The 25,024-nt window shown below is 40.5% G+C and overlaps 1 protein-coding gene across 1 annotated transcript in view; it reads right to left on the bottom strand.

Moving 5' to 3' along the window:
- Positions 1–22,388, bottom strand: part of ABCB7 (ATP binding cassette subfamily B member 7) — a 35,952-nt gene extending 13,564 nt beyond the window's left edge. Inside the window, exons 1-6 of the mRNA XM_057370137.1 lie at positions 22,197–22,388; positions 15,973–16,050; positions 14,402–14,488; positions 9,529–9,648; positions 2,104–2,236; positions 993–1,261 (exon numbers count right to left, since the gene is read on the bottom strand). Of these exons, the coding sequence (XP_057226120.1) occupies positions 993–1,261; positions 2,104–2,236; positions 9,529–9,648; positions 14,402–14,488; positions 15,973–16,050; positions 22,197–22,370 (861 nt within the window). The 5' untranslated portion in view covers positions 22,371–22,388. The remainder of the gene's footprint in view (positions 1–992; positions 1,262–2,103; positions 2,237–9,528; positions 9,649–14,401; positions 14,489–15,972; positions 16,051–22,196) is intronic.
- Positions 22,389–25,024: the final 2,636 nt, after the last annotated feature.

Raw genomic sequence — 25,024 nt, 5'->3', positions numbered from 1 at the left:
CAAGAGGGATTTAGATAAAAAGATTGGAGGCAATAACCAAGAGCTAGTGTATGTAGTAGTGAAAAGTTATTTTCCACATTAAAAAACACAAACACTGCTGCTGCTTGTGCTGTTTTCACAATAAGTATTTGTTTCCATGTTTTTGGAATGGATTTTGAAAGCAAGCTGAAGACTGTGGAAGAAAAAATAAAYGGCCTTGCAAAACAACTTCGGGAGCATTTTCTGTACTTCAGGGCACATCAGAGAGAAAAGCCCCAAGGAGGACTGGCTGACAGCCAGCCTGGTCTGCAACTTCCACTGGTTGGAAAATGTAATCCTACAGCAACAGGCATTTAACTGTTCCATTCAAACTTGATTAAGTCCTTCTAAAAAGGYTAATAAACAAACCAAGATTCTTGGTTTTAATTTAGGCTAAGCTACATGATCTAGATTTAGATTTTTGCACATAATACCCAAAGATCCTGATTTCAAAGACAGGAAGCATGTTTTATTTATAAAAGTTTAAATTTCAGGTTATTAAGCTTAAAAACTGCCAGGAGAAGGCTGTTTTCCAAAAGCTAATGTTCTTTTCTAAATTCTGGGTAAGATCAGTCCAGTATTCAGGAAAGAGCCAATAATCACTCCTTCATCTGTCCTCAACACACTAAACCACAATATTTTTATTTTGTTTCCTCACTATTTACCTGGATGTATTTGACACTTGTGTGCAGAGTTCACTTTCCTAATTTCATTTTTTCAACAATGCTGAAGAAAAACATTAAAAACTGTCCACATAAATACAGGTGGCTGAAGAGAAGATTTAAATGTGACAATAATTTCAAATAAACCAATTTAAAGCAAMTGATATTTGAAAATTACTGATTGCTCTCTTTTACAGGAGCTGCTTTCACAACCACATTGTAAATTCAATTATTGTTATTAATACTCAGTAGACTTTGGTCAGATATTATTCCCAAATGAGACAATTCCAGTATTGACTAAACCACACTTACCAGAATTCCACTGACCAGAGCCACTTCAAACATGGTAGGTCCCAGGTTAAACACTAAAGCACTAAGAACAAAACTGATGCCCCTTGTGCCCCTGTCGATGGTTTTGGACAGTGCTCCTGTTTGCCTGCTTAGATGGAAGGCCAGATCCAGGTTGTGCAGGTGCAGGAAAACATTCTTGGCTATCCTCCTGATTGAATTTTGTGCTACTTTCCCAAATACTGCATTTCTTGCTTCATTAAATAGTGCTGCCCCAGCTCTTGAGATACCATCTAAAAAAGGATGAAAAAGTTTACAAAATGAAAATAATTATATTTTCAACTTCCCTTCATGCATGAAATTACACTAGACTCATTCTTTATATATTTTCAGCAATTCTAGTTCAAAGGTAATTTATACTTAATTGGTCCAAGCTTTAYGCAATTTTTCATTTATAAACCATTGTGCACACATTTAAATCAGTTTCTTTCACAGCTGGTTACAAGAAAGAGCAGGATTTATAATCAAGAATAATTTCTATAAGCATTATTTCATTTTTTAATTGGAATACCAGAAGCAAGGTCAGAGAATATTGGGAACAGATATCAACACAGAGTAACCATTAAACAGTCACAACACTGAGGGCTGGAGCAGGCTGGGAGAGCTGGGGTGTCCAGCCTGGGGAAGAGAAAGCTCCAGGGAGATCTCAGAGCCCCTTGCAGGGCCTAAAGAGCTCCAGGAGAGCTGGAGAGGGACTGGGGACAAGGGATGGAGGGACAGGGACAGGACACAGGGAATGGCTTTATGGTAAAAGACGATAGATTTAGAATGGATATTGGGAAGAAATTCCTGGCTGTGAGGGTGGGCAGGCCCTGGCACAGGGTGCCCAGRGAAGCTGTGGCTGCCCCTGGATCCCTGGCAGTGTCCAAGGCCAGGCTGGACATTGGGGCTGGGAGCAGCCTGGGACAGTGGAAAGTGTCCCTGCCTGTAGATGACCTTTAAGGTCCCTTCCAGCCCAAACCACTCTGTGATTCTGTGATTCACAACAACCCGTGATGCTCAGCAGTGCCATGGGCTGAGCCCCTCCCTCTCTGCAGACMCTTAACTCCCATCCCCAGTTTAGGAGTTCACTCACAGCCAATGAGGACAGCAGTTGCCAGGGTAGCTGCAGTACTGGGGGCATCGCTGAGGTTGAGCACGTTCCCAGAGACCTGGTTGAGGTTGTCCACTGCATATTTAAACATGAAGGGAACCAGTATATTCATGGCCTGAAAGCAGGAGCACACCAATTAGTCTTTTTGCATTAAAACATATATGGAGCACGATTATTTCTTCTGAAATTGTTCTACAGTTCTATTTAATCCTTAAGCACTCAGGGCAGGTGAGTTGGCTCTTCATTTCAAGCACAATGTTCTCCACTATTAAATCTTTGCTGCTGGGAGTGCAGGGTTACTTTGTCTCTCTCAGTGMCTCCTTTTAAATATGGATTTTATCCCAAACAAACCGTACACTGCAAAGGCCCTTGAAGCAAGGCTGAGCTCTCAGGACAGCATGRCAAGCCTAGGAAATGAATCAAGCAGCAGACACTGCATGACACACACAGTGCTACTAAATGATGTCATCATTTGGAGCTGTTTGTTCTTTGTGAGGTTGGCAATATTCAGTGGGAAAAAGAACCATTACACAGGAAACCACTCACCCACACATTGCTAACGTGGGGTCACGGGGATGTATGGAACCACAGCTCCAGGGAAGTCCAAGACAGTAAGTCGACCCTTCCTTTGTTTCTCTGCTAATACTCCTTAAATTATGCTTCTCATTTGTAACATCACTCTAAAGATTAACTTAGTATCTGCATTAACCCTGGGGTTTGGCACAGCAGCACAAAAGACTTTCTGCGCAGTCTAGAAGACATTACAAATAACTTTAAAAATCTGAGTTTTCAAACAAAGAGGTCATATCCACCACCTATCACCCAGTATGTCACTGCACACTTCTCTAAGAGCAGCAAAACCCAAACCCAGCTCCTTTATCAGTGGTGGGCTCTCTACACGTGAAACCCCAAACAGATGGATATGTAAGCACACAAGGAGCTTTTATTTGCACAACTATAGCACAAGAAAATATGAAAAATCTTACAGAAAATCCTAAAATTCCCAAGTCTTGTTAATGTACCATTGTTACATCACTCACTCTTACCAATAAGAAAGGCAATTTACAGACAAACTTCATATAATTAATAGAATTTCTTAATTCAAACTGCTCCTAATGTTAAGATTTGAAAATATGGACACAACTTTAGCAGTTGAACAAATACGTTTCAACCTACAATTCTACAATCACAGCAGATGTTAAAATACTTTACAGCGAGTTGACTTTGCTTAAAGTTGGGATTTTTTTTTTTAATGTTTGGAAAAAACTTGTGGGTAGATGACAAATTATTTTACATGAAAAGAAACAAAAAAACACCAACCAAACTGATACAGATATTTCAGCTCTCTCCACCAAATGTTTTGGATACCCACTTAGATCTCAATTGTATTTAGGGACATCTGTCAGAGCTGAAAGCCCAGAGAAAAAAACCTGTAAATTAACTGGATAAAACTAGATTTTGAGAAAAAGAGTTATAAACTCATTCATAAGTTCAGTCCAATTGCAAGGGGGAAGACAGCCTTCCAGAAATTCTAATGACTGTCCYAGTATCCAATATTCCCAGTTTTACAAATTATGGCAAATAGTGGAAGGAACTTCACCAAGCAGAGCAATTGGAGTTTTGAAAATATTTTTGTAAACTATAAATTTAAAGAAAAAAAAAGTAAATTAATTTTTTAAAGCTGTGRTAATTTTTTTAGACCGTGTTTTAGAGTAAAGATTTAAATGCAAATGAAGAAGGACTCAATTTTCTCCTCTTCCCTCACRTCTTCCCTATGAAATACACAATAAGAAACATCTCAAAATTCTCAGCACAGCAAGATCTAGGTAATTCCTGAGAGGAGATACATGAGAACTGAGGGCATCTGGATGAGATTATTGCTGGTTTCTTTGTGACTGAAAAAACAGCTAAACAATCAGGTCCTACTTCAAACACATTCCCCTGGAACTTACCCAGCACAGCCTGAGAGCCACAGCTCTTCTTTTCACAGATGAGAATGGTGGAAATCTTAAACCCCTCTCCCTTTCCAGGACAGCCAAACAACCCCACTTTGCCTTCAGAGATACTGAAACTCAATTTTGGGGTGGCATCTTGCTCTTAATAAAGATGAATCTACTGCCATGTGTGTTCCAGTGACAACCATCRTGACAAAGTGCAGGTTTTCCTGGGAGAGACCTCTCAGGAGAAAATAAGAATATCCTAATGCAGATTGTCTTGATTTGCTGCAGATTGTCACAAATCTCTCTGCAGGGATTTTATTCCTCAACAGACTATGCTACACTACAGGTAGTTTTGAAATAGAACTACAGATATATTTAAAGTCCATTTAAAGAAAAGAAATGTATTCTCTAAACTGCTGTTCTCCACTCACAATTAATTTAACTRGTAACAGCCTACAATTTTGTAGAAATGTCTTCTTTTACATCAATATAATTCTTCCCAATAGAGTTTTAAATGAAATTTAAAGCCTGGTCTCAGGTTATAGTTGTTCTGACTCCTGGAGGGTAAAGCTTGAATAAGAACAAGGCAGCATGGTATTGCATTTCATTAGCAATCAAGACAGTCTGCTTTCCAGTAATTTAAAAAGAAAAAAGTTAATCTTACAAAGTTTATAGCAAGAGATGAGAGGCCATTATTAGAAACAGGCCTTTCCTACCCAATTTGTTAAGTCAATGAGATCACGTTCATAGTAATGGAAACAAAATTTCATCCTTCTGCATAAATTCACAGTTCTCTCTTTATATTTGCTGGCAGAGAACAAAAAGCTTTAAGCACACCTTGGTAGACCATGAAAATCTACCATGAAAAACAATTGTCTTACACAATATATCTACACAGGCTTCCCTCCTCTGCCTAATGCATGAAAGCTTGATAACAATTCCCATTAAAAAGACTCTTTTAATATGAATTTGTACATTTTCTATTTCTGGGGTTGAATTAATAGCTTATCCTTGCCTGAATTTATTGGAAAGCAAATACAGCACCCATGAAGTCATCCCAAGTAGAYTGCCCTCATTTAACAGCAGGTTGCCCTAGAATGAATCATGAGTAAATGAGTTTAAACATTTTTTTTAAATAACTGCACTGTTTTAAGCTGACAGTGCAACATCATCTTTATTCCCCCATGGGACTACATCACTTTTAAGSCAAACAGCCTTATCTTTAATTTTGCTTTTCCCAGCATTTTTTGTTTAATAAAGATGATGAATTAATGACAGCCTGAGCCCCAACAAGATAAAACCAGTCCACACTGAACTGTTCTTYTGCCAATAATTCAATGAGAAACGCTGGCATGAAGATGACTGAATTTATCTCTGGACCAATATGAACATACACATCCAACAGCTCCATTTGTGGAGATACACACAGGAATCTCCATCCCTTGTGGAGGCAAGACTGTTAAAGAAGCTCCAAAATGTGGTCCAAATGAGGCAAGAAGCATCTAGCTTCATGGCTTCTTCAAATTTAATGATGACYTGAACTACACACTTTTTCCAGTAAGAAAAAAACCCAAACCAATTTTGAATCCTTTTCACCTGAACCTCCTTGAAACGCTAATAATTTCTAAAGATTTATTGCAATTATCTAACTCCATCTGAGCCCCCAGAAAGAGCTCAAACACTGAGATCACAGGAATATGCTTCACTGATCAGATAGATATCGTTATCTTCGCATGCAGGCAGAATTTGCAATTCAACCCTTGYGTCCTGCCTCCTTAGCCAAACCACTTCTGTTCTGAAACTTTGGGAATTAGCAGTCAGTACAAATGCAGAGTCTGAAAGRATTCTTTGGCTCATGAATAACACATGCCTGGTCTGTGACCAGGAGGCCAAAACCTATTCCAGGCTGACAGAGGTGACAAGCGATTTTGTCATATTCATGTGTTTAATCCARCTCCTCAGAAGCCTGAGCAATTTTTGCCTTGTGCCACAGAAGAAAAAGGGAAGAAACAGAAAAGTAAGGAAGCATTTGCTATATATACCAGTAGAACAGCCAAAAAAAATGGCGGAAAAACATGGAGAAAGAAAAACCAGATATGCAGAACCTGAGCAGGCTGATCTATGTGTCTRAAAACACAGATAATGCTCTGTGCACTCCTCTCACCTGCCCTCCTCTTGCATCTTTCAGATCGTGTACACACGTCTAGATAGGCTATAAATATTTAAGGTAAAAATTTAAAGTGTGTCATAATAATACAACAAATCTTGCAAGGAAGAAAAGACCTTACTAGCCCRGGAGCAGACTTCATCCTGTCATAAAAAGCCATACTAACTGCTCGCTTTGAAGGCTCACAATACCACTAGCAGTTATGTGGAGACAAAAAGGAACCAAAAATCACAATAATTTGTTCAGTGACAGGCAACTGGGCCCCACAAAAGGAGTCAAGACAGATTGTAACTGCAGGCTCTTCAGTAGCTGCACACAAACTGGCTTTTGTTTTGAAAGTGAATTTTACTGAACTGGATGATTTGAAGAGACAAATTATTTCTCAAGCAGCAGGACAAGGAGAAATGATCTCCAGCTGTTTTGTGAGTAAGTAACCAAATCAAACTGGGTGTGTATTCCTTATATTTTTTCCCCGTGGCTGAGAATTTCATAACCTACCTRTCCTCTGTGATTCCTTGGAGTTTTCACAGAATAAAACTGAAGCCACTCTAGAGCCTCTCTGTATTTTAACTGGAAACTTTATAAATACAGAGGTATAAAACCAGAAATTTGTATGTCAGACTCACAAGAAATTGGCCAAAAGGCTTCAAGAAGTGTTTCTTTTTGGGGAAGGTGACTTGTAGCAGCCATCATGACCATACAGGTCTCTATGCAAAGCCCCTCAAAACAAGGGGCTTTCAGACAAAAAGCACAAGAAGGATGTAAATCCTACAGACACAGAATTCACTTTGCTCCACAGTGAACAAATCAAGCCAGRACTGCAGTGAGGAGAAAAAACATGCTGGTGGTTCCTGTGCTGATGCAGTTATATAGCAGAGAAACTTCCAACAAATAGCTTGTGTGGTCTGTGGAGTACATTGTAATTAACCTCACAAGCAACCAGAACAAAGGGCTCCCAAATGGGATAATGAGGAAACTACACAGAATTACACATGGTCCAGGAAACATACAGGTAAACTACTTTGTACTTCATTTTCTCCAGGACAAAGTGACCTTTTCTTTGCTCTGGAAGAGAAACAGAAGTTCAGGGCTCAAAGATATGACAGACCTACTACAGCTCTGGAATAAACTACTGCACATCACTTATGTCACAATGGCACATGCACTCAGTATGTGTAAAGTATGAAGCAATTCAAGAAAAGTTATTCCCACAAAGGAAGAGTGAGCACAGCTCTTGAGATGAAGGGTAACTTCTTAATTTGCAGTTCTCCAACACAGCTTTGTAATGACAGAAGAAAACAAAGAACAGTAGCAAAGGATAGTTACAAGACATCCATTAAATTTTTCACCCCTGCCAGTTGTAATACATATTTTCTATAGAGAGCTTGCTGTGTGTTTTCTCAATTAAATCCTTGTTTGCCAAAGCAAACATTCTCACAAAACAATTCTGCTTTAACAAGCATCTTCTAAAACCTGAGCAAAGCTCAACGGGTTTTCTGCTTTTCTTCTGGGAGTCTGCTCTGGACATCAGGGCTTCTGGGTTGCCTTGTACAAATCTGAAGTGGCAAAGTTAAGAGAAATTTAAGAGATCCAAACATCCAGTTACGTCCCCGAAGGGCAGTTAAGTGATTTTCTGATGGGGGAAATATCTCTCTCTCCAGCAGAAATACAATAGCTCTTCTTTACACCAAATACAGAGCTATTTGCAAGAGCCAGGCATCCTGGTCATCTATTTTGTCTTCGTAAGACACCAGAAAACTGCTTGAAACATTAATAAGACTTTTTAAAGGCAAGGTTCAGTGCTGCCACATACAGGAGTAGAAGCTGGATTCACATTYCTCATCATATTCATACAACACTACAAATGAGGGAATAGGGAAGTGGGGAGAAGAAAAAAAAATACTTCAAACATTCAAAAATTGCCTTAAGATTATTATTAACATTAATAATAAGAGTCTTTCAAAAGGAAGTGAGTTAAATAATTTTCATATCCACCTGGTATATCTACATCACCAAACCCCAAGGCATCTGCATTTTGAGCAGGGTTTCCCCCAGTTTTTAAATGTAGTGGAAAGCATTGCTGTGTGCTTTGCTCAGGGACACAAGAAGGGGGGAGTTCCCTTGCACAGACCAGCCATACTCTGCATGTCATCACCTGCATTATCAGTAACATCCTGAACTGCGGCACAACCCAAATATCTACTGAAAACAGTACCCACGAGTACCTGGGAGATAAAAGCTCTTGAGAAAGCACTGTAGACCAGCAATTCCTCTTCAGCTCACATAAATGAGCACATTTCTCTCCCAAGCACTCCTCTTTTTACACCTACATAGCTGAAATTTGTCTCTTCTCTCTTTTCATAACATGGCAATGGTGCTGAGTGCTAATATTAGCTTTATGTTTGGTAAAAATTGCTGTACTTAAAAGCAACCCAGCTGAGCGGTATGTCTCAATGGAATTCACAAAATTTCTTCCCAGTATTTTGCAATCAAATATTTCTTCTTTTTTCTTCTAAGCAAAAGATTTTTTTGCACAAAGTTAACATTTGCTCTTCTGAACTACTTCTACAAGATTTGCACAAAATTTGAATTATATCTTCCATTTTGCACATCAAAGTCTTTGTAAGAACAAGTAAACACTATTTTTGCTGCAGGTAAGAATATAGGAGATCCCTTCACACAGTGAAGTAAAGGTAAGAGCAATCCTCCATTTCATGATGTAAAACTACAAGAAAAATAATTTGAACAAAAGCATGGTTGTTAAATACAAAAAGTAAGTTATACAGCTTCTCTCATATTAGGACACCAAAGGAGTCCCTAAAACAATGAATTCCACTGTCCTCTCACAGAGAAGTATCAACAGACCGGCGCTTAAATCCCCTTTTCCACAGCACAGCAAGAGCTGTGAGTAGGTACCACCACATTGCTCAAGTTCAGGGCTGAGAACGGACACAGAGCCTTGAAGAAATCCTGTCTGACAGCACCACACAAGAAGAGATCTGTGAACAAACTTAAATTCCTATTTCCTGTAATTTCTGGGGTAAATAATTAACCAGAAATGCAAAATCCTGGGCTAAACTAATGGGAGCAAGGGAAATTAAAATTCTGGTTCATCATCATCTCCCTAAACATACATATGTGTATTAYCCGCAGACACACCCAAAAATCCAAGTTATTATTTCTCCTGTAAAAAACCCAGACATCTTAAGAGTGTAAAAGCCCTTAAACACTAGAAATGGCAACGATTCCTTGTACAGATGAGCAGTAACTGTGACAGTACAAGGAGGTGTCTGCTCTTACCTTGGCACTTGCCAAGAAGCCCAGGGATATGGCAACCCTGGCCCGCAGGTCTGGCCTGTCTTTGGGCCACACGTAGGACAGCATTGCTCGGATGATCTTCTTGGCATCGACCTCCTTCAGCTATTGCAAAGAACAAACAAAGGCACTGCATTATAAAGAGACCTTGGGAAGYCAAGTAACTATGAATAAGAATGCATTTTATACATTTGGATCACTTCTGTATTTTATTTGATAGGAAACAGACACTTCACAATGTCTGAACTGCCTAACAGGACTGTCTATTAACATTTCAAGTGGTAAGTTTTTAGGTTTATATCCATGACATGGTGTTAAGTTGTTCCATGTTCTCCAGAGCACAAGCTTTCCTGGCTGCAACTGGAATATGGGTAAAACCAYAATTCTCCATCCTGAAATACTTCACAGAACAAATAAATTGAGCCTTCTATTTTATCTCCTCCAGATTTCAGTACAAAATTCAAGGGCTAAGMGCTTCTCTTTTGGAAGATGTTTCAAAATTGCTTAGAAACAACTATGAGAAATGCAAAAAAATTAACAAACTAGCAAAAAAACTAAGGCAAAAAGGAAGTCTGAAAGGTCCACAATAAACATAAGAATTTTGAAGAACATTCCCTGATGCTGAACAATCAAGCTTCACAAGGCAGAAGACATACATGACCACATGCTGGCTTAACTGATTATATCCATTTTAACTGAATTCTTAAAATGGGTTTTCCTCCAAATCTCAAATTTYGCTCTAAGTAAGACTACAATCCAGTTAACAAGACATCTTGGAAAACATTACTTTTTCAGTTTGGGTTTATTTTAAGTTTTGCTTTGGGATGACATTTTCTGCTGTTGCTGTGTTTGGTTGCTGTATTTTTTTACAGCAATGTAGGTTATTTTCCAGATGGACAGATGTCTATCACTGACACTACTGAAATATCACACTGAACTCCCAAGCTAAACTATCTGCAACCTAAACCACATTTCTTAATTGAGAATAAGAGGAAGTGCGGTAACACAGAGCACAAGTACCAACAACTCATTTTTCTGCGTTGGCAACACTGGGGTTAACTTGAACAAGAGGGTTATCTRAGACAGAAAGGAGGGCAGCTAATCTCTCCATTTCAGGCAATATTYTGCAGTGGAGAGGAGTGAGGGAAACAAAAAGTCCCCTTTCAAAGAGGACTCTTATAATAGAAGTCAGTAGAAAGGGGTAGTATTATAATRAATCTTACTGTTTGAGGATAAACCAAATTAAAAAAGAATTTCTCTGTAAGGTCTGGGGTGAATAAACAAGAAAGGAGAGATATTTTAAAAGGTGAAATTGCTGAGGCAACCAGGGAAGTCAACCCTATAAATGTAAGCTTTCAAATGCACCAGGAAATTAATCTCAATTTTTTTAGTCACAGCTTCAAGGAAAACCAGGGCATATCGTCACCAACTGYAAATGTWTTGGAACATTACACAGGATAAGCAYATTTCAAACTACTTTYAAAAAATGGATATATGGAAGATYTGCAAGTGGAGAGAGGATGCACAAATGTCTGTTGTGTCCTACCCACTTGAGAGATGGAGGTTTCTGCTGCAGCATATACATGAATCTTTCCATTTGGRCCATGGATATGCATAAAAAGCAGTTCAAACATGTGGAAAATATCTTTCATCACTGCTTACAGGTTAAAAGAAAGTTAAAAAAATTGGTACCCCATTAGCACAAAAGATACAAAAGTGCAATCAGAGCAGTTCTAATTATATGTTGCTATTGGCTAGGCAGACTTTGCACAGAAAAGCTATTAAAAGGAACAAAATATATTGGCTGCAAACAAGGAGTCTATTTCCTTTTTTCATGGCTCTGAACGGTGACAGAAGTAAATCCRTTTAGAAAAAAGTCAGGAGGCAGCCACTTATTTGCCAAAGGCCTTGCAAAGGAACAAGAAGAAATATCAAAGGATGCAAAATGCACACATATTACATCAAAGTTTACCATGAAATAAATGTTACTGTTGTACAGAAACATGAGTTACAAATTGTTTAAATATGCAAGTGGCAACATTAAGAATTAAAATGAGCAATCTGTTCAATGGACTCAGGCCCTTTTTTGATTCTCTGAGGTACATAAAAAGGTTAAGAGATGAATTTATTTTACCTCCTTTAAATGGCAGTAATGTTTTACATTTTCTTTCAAGGTCTATTTCTACAGAAATTCAAGGAATGGAAGGAAAAAATAACTCTAATAGAGCAGGGAGCAAAGAAGGAAACCTTTTCCTCTTTTTGAATGCAGCATGTTTTTAAAACACACTACGCAATACTGACGATTATTTGCAAAAGAATGACCATTGACCAACTTCCTGTCCCCTCTACCCATCCCATCCAGATTTTGGACCTTTTAAAGTACCTAAAGAGGGGGGAACAARAAAGAAGGCCATCATTCCTCTTGACAATCTCCATGGTTATTGAGCATTGCAAGGCATTCACTGGGCTGACCCTGTCACTTGGTGGATAAAGCCTGTGCCAGGATGATGAGCTGTCAGAAGTGTGATGCAAGGAAGTGGTAGTTTGACTTGCATTTAAGCTGTCACTGGTGATGAAGAAAGAAAGACACAGTTCTGGCTCCCTGTGTGCTCCCTCAGGAAGCTCTATCATCCCTTCATTGTACCAGGACAAGCTTTCTACCCCTGCACAAAGTTGTTCTCCAAACCACTATCAAAAACACCCCCAAAGYTGATAAAGACCAGCACTGATTTAAATTTCAGTACTCAGCACAGCAGCCACTGCTGTAAGTTATTTAAAAAAACAAACAAAAAACAAACAAACAAAAGGTATAAGTTTTTCTAGTAGTTACATGTGAGATGAAGGTAATGTGTCCTTCACTCTGTGTTCATCTTTAGTATTCAGCTTTGTACCTGCTGAAGCTGCTATAAAAGGGGCAATTTAAAATGTCACTCCCAAAGTCAGAATGAACAGGCTGGTTTGTCAGAAAAAATCTGGAACAGAGAAAGGTGTAATCGAGATGACAGGTACCTCACCTGTTCTCCTGAAAGCATAATCCTAGAGGGAAAAAATGTGGTAAATGGGGTGCCAGTATTTTTACACACTGAATGCAAGTGCATGTATACATGAGATAAAGGAACTGCACTTGGAAAATCAGAATATTTCCTTTCCTTCATTTTTGCTGAGAACCTCCTGGCAAACCCAGTGTTACCCTGTTTTTTTCCACTCATCAAACATTTCACCTTTTCTGCAGCTGGTTCTTGCTGCTTTCTCCTGGACAATCCTAACAGCTGSTATTTGTTTAGTTAGACAACAGCCTTAACTGACCCTGTCCTGTATTAACCACATTATAGCTGCATTTATTGGAATAAAGAAGTTAAGGGATTGATTTATACAGGAATAGCTGCAAGTAGTGGTTGAAGGGAGAATGCCAATGGCATTTTACACTGCCAGCAAACTAAAAAAATATCATCTGGCATCAAAATTTTTGGATAACATATTGCTAGTGAGTTTTAGCATTAAGGAACATCCAACACCCCTTAAGGCTACTTGTGTTTTGGTAAACAGAACCYTCCATTTCCTTTCTGACCAGAGAAAACCCTGGAATTTAAATATGTGAAGCAGAGAAGGATAGTCAGTTATGGTTGAAATATGTTTTGACTAGGAAATCTCTGCAAAGAGCTCACAYCTGTTGCAGGCAGGGTCTTCAAATGAGTCTGAAGTTAATATTACATGCAGAGCCAGTGGTACCACTGACTGGAGATGGCCAATTATTTTGTTTCCCCCTGTGCCTCATGCAGAAAAGATCACAGATGTTTGCTAAAACAAGCTGGCTACACCTCAGGTTATGAAATTTCCTCTTACTATAAAACATACACMTCTCCTGACTTCTGTCTATAGCACAAACAGGTCTGGATTCAATGAACAGACAACTCTCAGATAACAATTTAAAAGAGAACTTCAAGTTTAACTCTTCACTTTCTTTACAACTGAGGCTRAAGGAGAGACATCCTTGGAACAGTTAAACCAGCAAAGCAGCCCTGAAAGATCTGGATTCTGAAACTGAAAATTCAGTTTGTCATCAGCAYGGTCTTCACTAATTTTAGGGGAGGTCCCACCCAAGTTTGAAACAGTTATAACCATTCACACAGAATGATTCTGCAAATGCACAAAGCATCAGAAATAAGTGTGCCCAGGAAGTAGAAGATGAAGGTCTGTGAACTCAAGAGCTTTGGTTTGGCAATTTTAATTATGCAGATGATACTTCCTGTTTTAACCAAAAGTTTGCCTTATTTTCTAATTGTAATCATTTGGTCTAATAAAAGATACTACTTCTCCTTATGTACCATCATCATTACTTTAATGTGCTTCCTGAATAGAAATACAGTCAAAATATACCAGATGCATTACCATTAATTCCAAGTAAAAATACACACAGTTTAATTGCTTCTCTCTCCTATTTCAAGTGTGATTTTACCAACTGATGCAATAACCCATGAGCTGATTTCTGCTACCCTGGCGGTCAAGTCATAGGGAAATATCAGTCACAAACAAGATGAACAAAACACAGTGAATTCCAAGAGARCAAATTTTCCATCAAAAGAATCTAACACAGGCCAATTTCAAAGGAGTGTGTAACAGTAAATGGTATTTTTAATAAAACAAAACCCTTCAACACCACATTTACAAACATTTGGTAATTAAAGAGCTAGCAAGTCTACAYCGACAATTAAACAGTATCTATTACAATACTGATGTATGTACCAACATAATTTTGGACAAATTGTTCCTTGAGGTTCTGAGTTTTTAGATTCAGGTATTTTGGGGAAGCTGATAACATTTTTCAYTTAAAAAGCAATAGTAATTGAGTGAGTTTTACCCCTTCCTTTGGATCCGTGTGAAGCCCTCCACCAGCATGGCCATGCCAACACATTCTCTTCTCTATCAGCTGCCACCTCGGCAGGATCTGTGTGAAAATGAAAAGTCAATTTGCAAGAACCTCAGGAAAGAGGCACATAAAAGCCAGCAGAAAGAAGRACTACTGGCTTGTTTTACCTCCTTCATCATCCAACAGTATCAGCTTGTTTTAATAAAAGATCTTACCTCCCCMTAAAAACCTTGCCTTGCTTAAGAAAACAGTAATAAAAAAGGGACTATAATCCTAGCAGCAAAGAGCATGTTCCAAGCAGCCAGGAGGTAAAGATAACAGATCCTTAGATATTGAAAAGGAACTGAAAARCACAGAAAAAAACCTTGACATTTTGGAGAATAACCATACCTGGGCACATTAAAATGTAAAGTGGAACACATTTAAGCAATAATACTCTATGTATRCAAGAGTAACTTCACTTGAGGTCAAAATAAATAGATAAACCTGCTTCATACTCGTCTTTCCTACCAGGATGGGAATGGCCTATTGAGGCCACAAGTCATCCCATTCCATTGGCCCTGCTGCAATCCATGGAAAGGGGAACCTTGGAAAAGAACCTGCTTGTTAAAAATAAATGCTCACTTCTCCTAGCATGTGGCCAAGATTCCMTGGAAAAAAAATTCTGAATTTATGCATGTAGATGTACTAAAAAATAACAACTCACTACCACCAGGCACTTTTCCAGGTCCAAAGTGCCTGCCACAAACAATGGACCTGTTAAAGCTTTATAAAAAAAAAAATATCAGCTTTTTGTTTAAAAGATTTGCTACATGTTGACAATTTCCAGGTTCAAGTTATATAAAAGCTCATTAGCAATGTTATTTTATGTATGTTGGTTGATAGCAGACCCCAGGGTTTCCCAAATCAAAATGTCACTTCACACATTTTAAAGAAAAACATTACAAAAAAAACAATCTAAGTAGATTTCATGCTTTGAAGTCACAATGACCCTCAAAGATTCTAGCTACTTAAGTCAGTTATGAGTGGTTATTATTTTATAATTAAAACAGAAAAGCAAGACAAATACATTTCTTAGCTTCATTCAAACAAGTGTGTTACTCCAAAATGTGTCATAATTATTCCATGAACAGGAAAAATTGCATCTTCTCTATGTTAACATTGGTTTTAAGGCAAGCAGACCTCAGAGTAAGTGCACTGACACTCAGTGGTGAGAATATTCTACAAACAAAGCAGAATTTTGAAGGAATAAAGCCCTAAATATTGAAAGAAAACTTACAGTTTCCTACCTGGATATTCCTTACYTGGGTATTTTCTGTGCTTAACAAGTGGATCTAAATGAACCTACACTTCTAAGAACTCTTCTTTGACATTGTTGTACTATCATCAGTTTGCAAATGTTAAAAAAAACTTCTAGGGGCAGAAACATAAGTTGCCATTTAACTTCAGAACTGTGAATTGTGARATTAAAAATAAAATAACAGCAGATTAAATTGAAAAATGCTCCTAGGGCTTGAGTTTCCTCTGACTTGCAAGTAGGAAGAACAACTATTTATACACACCTCTGAATGCTCCAATAATGGCCTTGAATAATTCCCTCCCAGACTGTGCCATGATCTTTGCCTGCAGATTGGTAGAATCTACAGAATAAAACAGGAGGGGAAAAAAAMCAAAACAAAACAAATTGAAAACAGTGTCATGCAGAACATGCACTTCACATTCAGAGAATATGCATCTAGTTTATGTAAACAAGCATAACATGAAAAGAAGGCAGATGGCTTTGTTTTTTAACAACTGACCACAGAAAAAGAAAATTGGTGGGGAGCAGCTGTAAAATAAATTACATTCACACATCAAAAATGCTCAGTGACAATAAACCTTTCCCTTCCCTGAATCCCCACTCTCATCAGACTTTGTTTCTTCTGTACAACAAAGGCCCAGTTTTCCCTTTCCTCTAATTTTAATTTTCTCCCAGCTTGTCTTCTGAATTCTTTCAAACAGTCTTTTGTCCTGTTTTTCATTACAAAATGTTATTTTTATGCTTATAGGTTCTGCCATTCCCGAATCCTCTTAGCTCAGCTCATGTCATGCTTGTCTCCAGACGACAAATCAAAACTACAGCTTTGGACTGGGAAGCAGTGGGACTATGAGGAATTGGAGCAGGTTTTAGGTTATCAGGACACAATATATTCAATAGCCACAGATCCTTCAAATGCACCTTCACCTGCAACACACAGCTGGCACCAACTGTACCATGCAAAGCAATCTGTATTCCCCAAGTTTTAAAGGACCATTTATTTTCCTCAGAGGGACTGGCTGGCAGTGCTTCCCCACGGCAAAACACAGGGACCTCTCCTGGTCAGCAGTGATGACACCTTCAATATTCAACCTTTCACTGCTCTGTTATAATATTAACCATACATGTCACACTATAAAACAGCCACCACYAAGAGCAAAAGAGCCAAAGAGCTGCTCACCAGCCCATGGCAAAGGACAAACAGATAAAAGGGGAAAAACAAACCCTTGATCATAGAAAAGGGGAATTTTAACCTTGACAAACAGCAGCACCATCATGTATTTTATACCTTGCCTTCTTTTACTCCTAAGACACATCCCAAGTAATAATTTCATGAGTAATTTTAAAGAAAATTAAAATGATTCCTCCACAAGTCATCASAAGGACCCGCTACTCCAAACATTTCCATTATATGACACTACATAGAGAGAAATGGTGAACATCATAATTATACATTTTGCATTTCGCAGAGCCTGGGGGAACCATCCTGATGCTTCCAAGACCTGGGTAAAACAAAAAAAATGCATTTCTAAAGCACTTCCTTGTAGATACACTCATAACAGCTTTGTGTCAGCAGAGAGGATTCCATCRAAACCAAGACACTCTCCACAGGAACATGGACAGTGTCATAAAAAGAAACTATAATTATGAAATAATGATAGAAATATTAATTAATAAAACTGTGATCCTTTAACAGTTTCCAGAAAGAAACTAATTACTGTTCTTTAGAATGTATTCATAGACATCATAAAAGCATTTTACTAAAACTTTATCTTTTGACCTCAGAGTTCTCAGAGCTTGCTTCTGACTGAAATATCAGACAAACAACATCACAGAAACAGCWTCTGCTAAAACACCAGCAGACTTGGTCTCAATTACTGCATTAGACAGACAGCCTAATTTCTGGACTGAAACTATRAACTGTCATGGGGTTAAGACAGCAAAAAGATTAAAGGTTTTGCTTAAGATACACAGAAAAACTTGTTCTTATTTTCAATATTGAGCCTGGAAGACTGGAGGTTTCAATCCTCTCTCAAGCTCCTACTAAAAAGCAAATCTGAGCAAAGAAAAGAAGAGTTAAACAAGGTGAAAAATTTACTTCACTGATAATTCCTCTGACCATCACAGTATTGACAGCAAAATGGCCCAAATGAGAGGGGCTGAAGCTTTCCCTGCCACTCTCCACACATCCTGCAGGAAGACTTACGACTCCACTTTCCCTCAATGTGACTCCCAAGAGCTTTAAGACTACAAAGAAAAGCYATACCTGAATCTAATCACGACAGATAAAAGAAGCAGGTTATTGCTTTAAAGAGCCAGGAGCAAGTCCTGCTCATTTCAGAATTTAAGAAATAATTCAGGGAACTTGAATTCTGGCATTTCCTAACTTCTGACTCTGCATCGTTACGTACTTTTAATGTATTTTTGGATATGATTCTATAAACTCTAAAGGATGAAACAGATGTCTAGTACTGATTGCACATAAAAGTCATGTTGCTAAAGTGTCATGACTGTGGGTAGTAGTTTAAATACTACGAATGCAAACAAACAACAGGGATTAAACACATTTGTGCAAGGTCAAACCCACACTTAGAAGCTTCTCTGTCTGGAACACGCAGTGTTCCAGACATGCTGCACTCATCTAATGGGGATTTTTTTAAACCAACTAACAGAAAAAATAACTGAAGGTGGGACTCAAGTACCTGTGCAGTGTTTAAGTATCACAGTTAATCCTGCTGAGWTTACAAGGCAAGAAAAGAAATGATTAATAGGAAAGAGTAGAGGAAAATGAGAGAAAAGGTGAAAATATTCTAATATAGAGACAGGCTAAACTGTCACAGTATGAACAACACAAACATAACTGGAGTTTCATTTAACAGTGGCCAATGCACAATTGCTCTGGACACTTGGATGCATGTATACAGAGAAAAGAATGGGACTTAAAAGCTCATCCAGTGCCACCCCTTGCCACTACACCAGGCTGCTTCAAACCCTGTCCAACCCGGTCTTGGATACTTCCAGGGATGGGGCATCCTTCCTCACAGCAATTTTAGATGTTCAKTTTTGTAGACAAACATATGGGATTGCTGTTGTGCTCAGTAAATACCTCCTCTCTAAAGGGATTTGGAAAATTCAAGGAATTTCAAATAGCCCGTTACAAAGCAGGCATTTGCCAGTGAGGACTGCTGGCTGCCAGAGACTGCTGAACAACACCTCCTGGGTGTCAAGGTGTCCAACTGCACCTTCAGAATCCAAAGAAGAGAATTCAGCAATCACACAAACACATGAAATGTCTGGACAATAAACATCGGTGCCGTTTTACAGAACAAACCAGGCTTCAGGTAAAAGTAAATTAAAAAAACTAAGGCAAAATAGAAATAACTRAAACTTCTCTTGAAACCCCTTCCAKAGCRAGGGATATTATTAAGTWATGCAGAAGAACACGCTCTTTATCACTGGCAGCTGGAAGGGCAAGATAATGGAAGGAAAAAGTCTATTTTGTACCGTTACAACAATTTACACAGCCCTGCTTTCTACAACTGCCAAACTTCTCCCTGAAAGAAAATCCTTAGTGYATTTCTTTGCTTATAAAGATTCCTAGCAAAATAATTATCCTTAGTTAAGGGCTGTTYAACCCTTCCAGTCAAATATTATTTTCTTTCCATTTATAGCTCATTTAAATTAATTTAACTMATTTTTAGATTCATTTAATTTCCATATTTAGATTGAATAGAATTTGCCATTGCTTTTATTTTGGATACAGGCAAACTTCTACAAAAAAAAAACCCAAGCCCACAAGTTTCCTAGAAAAAAAACCTCCAACAGCAGTTGTTTGATTACTCATCCAAGTTCATCAAGCCACTGCGTCAGGTCTCTACTCAGCAGAGATCCTAAATTCCAAACACAAGTTTTGATATGATGATCACCTGCCTACTCCAACCATAGGAGGGTGAACTGAAGGAGCTGTGGTTATGGAAATACAAACTGATCTCAATCTCAAAAAATGAAGCCTGATCACAGTTCCATGACATTTATGACCCCTCCATAAATTTAGCTATTTTCCTCTCCAGGATACAAATGTTCCATGCCTTAGTATTCAGAAAAGCAAGGCTCAAATCTAAACTACAAAAAAATATAAATGTGAGGGGAAAAAAAGAACCGAATCTGTAATGCAACAGCACCCAAACAACTCTAATGTAGTTGACTTTCATGGTGCTAATTGCCATAGAAAATACATACAATTGTATTACAATACAATTAAGCTTAAAATTAATTGTAAGCTTAAAGAAAACTTTACAATGGACATGGAACCATGCAGATGGGAAACCAAGTACCATACAAATGCAAAGCAGAATAGSGTGACAGGCAAATTTTTGAAATGCACTTTTTCAATATGAATGGCTGGTAACTTTGGTCTTATGGTCATATTTCACCAGAGCTTCTTCCTTCCCTTAATCCCATTTTTTCTCAGGAGTTAAGCTATGGCTGTACTGCTCACCAGCTTCAGCTGTAACAGGCACAACTCTTGACTGACCCAGGTATGCGGGCACAAACCTCTGCTCTTTGTGTAGTTACACCAATTAAAGGAGAGCTGTGGCTGTGGGGTTCATTTACTCCCAAATGGGGTTTTACCCCAGCAGGAAGGAGCACTGGTGTAACCATGTCACAGTAGGCGTGTCCTCCTGGAAAGTCCTTAATTTTTAGGAACATTTTGGGGAAGACAGGCCATTAAAGCCAACTACCTGGATTTCACAAGAGGCTGTCCTGCCATAAATGCAAATTCAGGTGTTTCTTCAATTTTTTAATATCCAGAAAAGTTTTCAGAATGATCTCATTAAAAATATCAACAGTCCTCAGTATAGTATGAACAGAGCAAAATGATGAATTAATTGAATTAATCCAGGATGGACATACTTGCTCACAGAAGATTTTTTTAAATGCTGGACTACCAAATTTATAACAATCAATGGCTATTCACTCTGAAGTACAACCTGCTGAAGTGCCTAGCCAGCTTCTGACAGTCACTTCCATTGGTGCAGRGACAGTATTTCTTGAACTAACTGAAAAATGGGAAGGAGAAAAAAGAAGAAGGAAATTTCAGGACAACACATCTTTCTCTAAGAACAAATTAAATTAAATGTCTGAAAAAAAAATCCTAAAATTTTGAAGGGAATTATAACCAAAGAGTCCAGAACACTTCAGTTTGAGCCTCCTGTTAGAGTTTTATTTAATAAATACTCATACATTTAATGAATTCTAATTTTCAGTCAGAGCTTGATGGAGAAGTGAAAATTCATCACCAGACCATAACAAATGCGTTCATTGCCCACTTTCTAACACAAAAATGCCTAGAAACTAAAAACTCAAAGAGATGAACACACATACATATTCTACAGATGTAGTATTAGCTTTCTAGTTCAGAAAATCCAGWGCAAATCCACATTTAGTGACACGTGGCAATTAAAACTGATCAGCAGGGACTGGCATTTCTCACATGAAAATAAAATCATTTAAAAGGAAACCAGGAATATAATTAATACTTCYATTCATCACCATGATAACATTGCTGTTTGTTCCCTAACAGCTGAAATACATCTCCAGGAACACCAGACAATACTGAGCATTCAGGTATATTTAAATGTATGCAAATACATGGGTAAAATATTTGATCTGTACCGACTTTAGCTCTTAGCCTCTTGAACAAGTTTCAAAATCAAACCCCCCCAAATTTACCCTTTCAATCCTGCTCATTTCATGTAGCCAGAAACATAAAGTTGACTGTARTCCCTGACAGAATTCTGCCTGTCAGGGAAAACGAATCAAGGCAGGTGACAAAAAAAAAAGTACTCATAAACAGCAGTAATCTGAGGGAATAAAACATTTATTTTTTATATTTATATATTTAATTCAAACAGAATTATGAGCTGAGAGTTTGTGAAAGTTCATTCCCTGAGTCTTTGGGATACACTTCCTTCAGCCACTTTGAAAAATGCACATGAATCACTGAAAGCTGGATTTAGTTTGAGACAATGTACTCGGTACTTGTAATAAAAAATACTTCACTGRAACATATTACAGGCTTCCACAACTGACAGAAAGCATTCAAAGTCCAACTCCCTTTCCGCACATAGCGGCAGAATTAGCTGTAAGCAGAAGTTCACTATACACACATTCAGTATCCGTCCGAACAACACTGAGGGTTTTAACGCTTGTCCCCGAACACACCCCACGACACCCCCGGCCCCTCTGCASGGGGGTCACCGCGGGGCTGACCGGCCTCTGGGAGCCCCCGGTCCCGCCCGCGTCCCCGGGGCGGCGGGCGCTGACACCGGCAAGGCAAGGACGAACCGCCAGGTGCTCAGAGAGGCTGTGGGGAAGCACTGAGGGGACCGGAGCCGTCTCAACCTCTCACCGACCACCCCTCATCCCTCTCAGCCCMCTAAGCCCCTCATCACCCACCCGCCCGCCCGCACCGGCGCCCCCACGCACCTGTGCGCCCCCCGGAATAGCTCGGGCCCGTCGCCGCCCGCTCCCCATCGTCGCCCCGGAGAAGCAGGCGACGGCAGCGGCGGGCGGCGGCCGCAGCAGGGCCAGGGCGAGCAGCAGCCGCCGCTTACGGGAGGCGGCAGCCRCCAGGCCCCGCGGTGCCCCCAGCACCGCCATCTTGCGAGGGCCGGGGCGCAGGGGATTGTGGGACGGCGGCGGACCCGCGAGGGGCGGGGCGGGGCTGGCCCGGCCGCCCTGAGGGGAACGGGGCGCGATGTGCTGTGGCGGGAATGTGCGTTCGGTTCCCCAGAGCCACCATGGCGGGACCCCGAGAGGGGCTGGTCTCTGACTCATCATGGCGTAGAGAGGGGCTGCCCTGAGCCTCCCCATGGCATTCTGTGAGAGGGGCTGCCGTCCACCGTGGTGCCCCGASATGGGCAGGCTTGAGCCCCACCACAGCACCCTGTGAAGGGGCTGCCCTCAGCCGTGCCATGGCGCCGTGAGAGGAGCCCTCATCCCCCATGATGCCTTGAAAGAGGGTGTCCTCAAGCATGGTGCCCTGAGCGGCCAGCCCTCAGCTTCCGTATTGCGCTCTGAGAAGAGCAGTCCTCTGCCATGGTGCCCGGGGAAGGACTGCCCTCAGCCCCATCATGGTGCCCGGGGAAGGACTGCCCTCAGCCCCACCATGACAGTCTGTGAGTGGGGCAGCCCACAACCTGCCACAGTGCCTCAAGGAGGGCTGACCTCCAACACTGTGTCCATCAGCCCCACCACAGAATTCTGAGAGCAGAGCAGCCCTCAGCCCTGCCATGGCACCCAGAGAGAGACTGCCCTCAGCCCTGCCATGGCACTCTGAGAGAGGCTGCCCTCTGCCCCATCATGGAGCCCAGAGAACAGCCCTCAGGCCCGTTATGGTGTCCCAAGAGGGGCTGCCCGGTGTGCCACCATGGCATGCCAAGAGCAGCAGCCCACAGCCTCACAAAGCAATCCGTGAGAAGGGCTGTCCTGAGTACTACCATGGCACTCTGAGAGGGGTTCCCCTCAGCCCCACGACTGCATCCAGAAAGGGGCTGCCCTCAGTCCTGCCATGGCGCCCTGCGCAGGACAGACACATCCCTGCCAGTTCATTCCGAACTGAAATGAACCAGGTCATTGTGAGCCATCCTCCTCTTAGAAGGCTTTGTGTTCTGACTGCAGGTAAAAGCCTTMTTGAGGCACTGCACTGTTGGAATGTGTGTCCTGTGCACAAAYACACAGCTGTAAGCATTGCTCATCTTGGTCAGCAACTCCATCAGTGCTTCATACAGGGTGCTTCTTCCAAGCTGCTGGTAGCAGTCCCRCACTTGGTCCACACTCAGCTGGACACCGACATCAGGGCAGACAGGAAGAGATTCTCAGGCTGGCACACACGTGCCTCTTGGTGGATTTTGGAGCCCCCACAGAGCAGATGCCCTGGCAGTTTCCTTGCCTGGGGCGAAAACAAGCCCTGGCCTGCAGCACCATGAGGGAGCATGRGCTGGAGGGGAAGGTGTGGCTGGAACGTAGGATGGTACAGCTCCACACAGACCTAATCCTGTATGTCAAACCTTTCCCTGGGTTAAATTCTGAGCTACTTCAGAGGCTTCCTCCACCCCACACAGCTCAGCTGTACTTCCTTTGAGCCAGAATAATGCAGGAATGGTATAGTTCCTAATTAAACACCCACTTAGGAAGACAGAGCTATGCCATGGRTTACATTTCTGATGGCCTATATACTCCCATGTGATCGGCATGCAGCGCTGTCAGAAGGCTGTAACTCTGTGTGGCATTTCTAATCACATAAAGATTTCTTCAAAGCTACCAGAGCTTGACTGCTGATGCTCTTGCCTTGAGGGAGAGTTGTAAGCTCATTTGCAAGGGAGAAAGACAGACAGACAGACAGAAAGGAAGAGGACAATTGGCTTAAAGTAGATTTTTAATGAGGCAGGATTTCTCTAGTCTGTGCTTTGATACGCAACTTTGCTCCTGACCAGGATCCACTTCAAACGACAGAGGCGACATTTCTCTGGCACTAATCTAATTCTTCATCATAATTGCATTTGGCAGAGCTGGGTCTGAACAGTGMCGCCCCGTGGCATCGTTCAGAGGGATAAACAGGAATTCTGGGCTTCTGGCTTCCACACATCCGGTTCTTTCTGAATGCTCTGCACAACATGCAAGTTTGACCAGGCAAAACCAGATAACCGTGACTCTGTCTGGGATAGCCTGGACAGACAGGCTGGCCAACATGGCAGCATCTTTTGAGTGATTTCAAATGTTTCTGCAATTTTTCCACGCGCACAGCTGAGATGCCTCCACGCACAGATTTGTGTGTACACACAGTGCTTTATGGGTCAATCCAACATCCAGCACATGTTCTCAGTCCTATGAAATATGTCCAGTGTTTTGACCATGTCAAGCTCTTTGGACAGGACATGGAATACCCAGTGTATGGATAAACAGAAAGAACCCTGTGCTGTGGTATCACAGGATCTCACAGCTCTAATGCCTCTAACATAGACTTACAAATCACTTAACAGACATTTATTGTCAAACCTCACAACCCCTGCATCATCTCTAGCCATGTAATTGTTAGATAATGTACCTTTTTATTTTTTCTACACTTTTCAGTCTGATAAGATACCTAATATATTTGCTATGGGTATTCTCTCTGCAAATTTTACCTTAGCTGCTCTTCCTTAATAACTCTCCTGTGCTACTGGCTTTATTTCCTCCTACTAATATTTCAGTCTTGTTTCCAGTTCTGATCTTCTCTTTCTCCTTTTGATACCACTTCATTTATGTGATACCAG

Source organism: Malurus melanocephalus, unplaced genomic scaffold, assembly GCF_030028575.1.
Source record: "Malurus melanocephalus ecotype Western Australia unplaced genomic scaffold, MMel_1.1 scaffold_120, whole genome shotgun sequence".
NCBI lineage: Eukaryota > Metazoa > Chordata > Aves > Passeriformes > Maluridae > Malurus > Malurus melanocephalus.
Note: the sequence above shows the minus strand (reverse complement) of the source record. Positions and strands in the feature narration are given on the sequence as shown.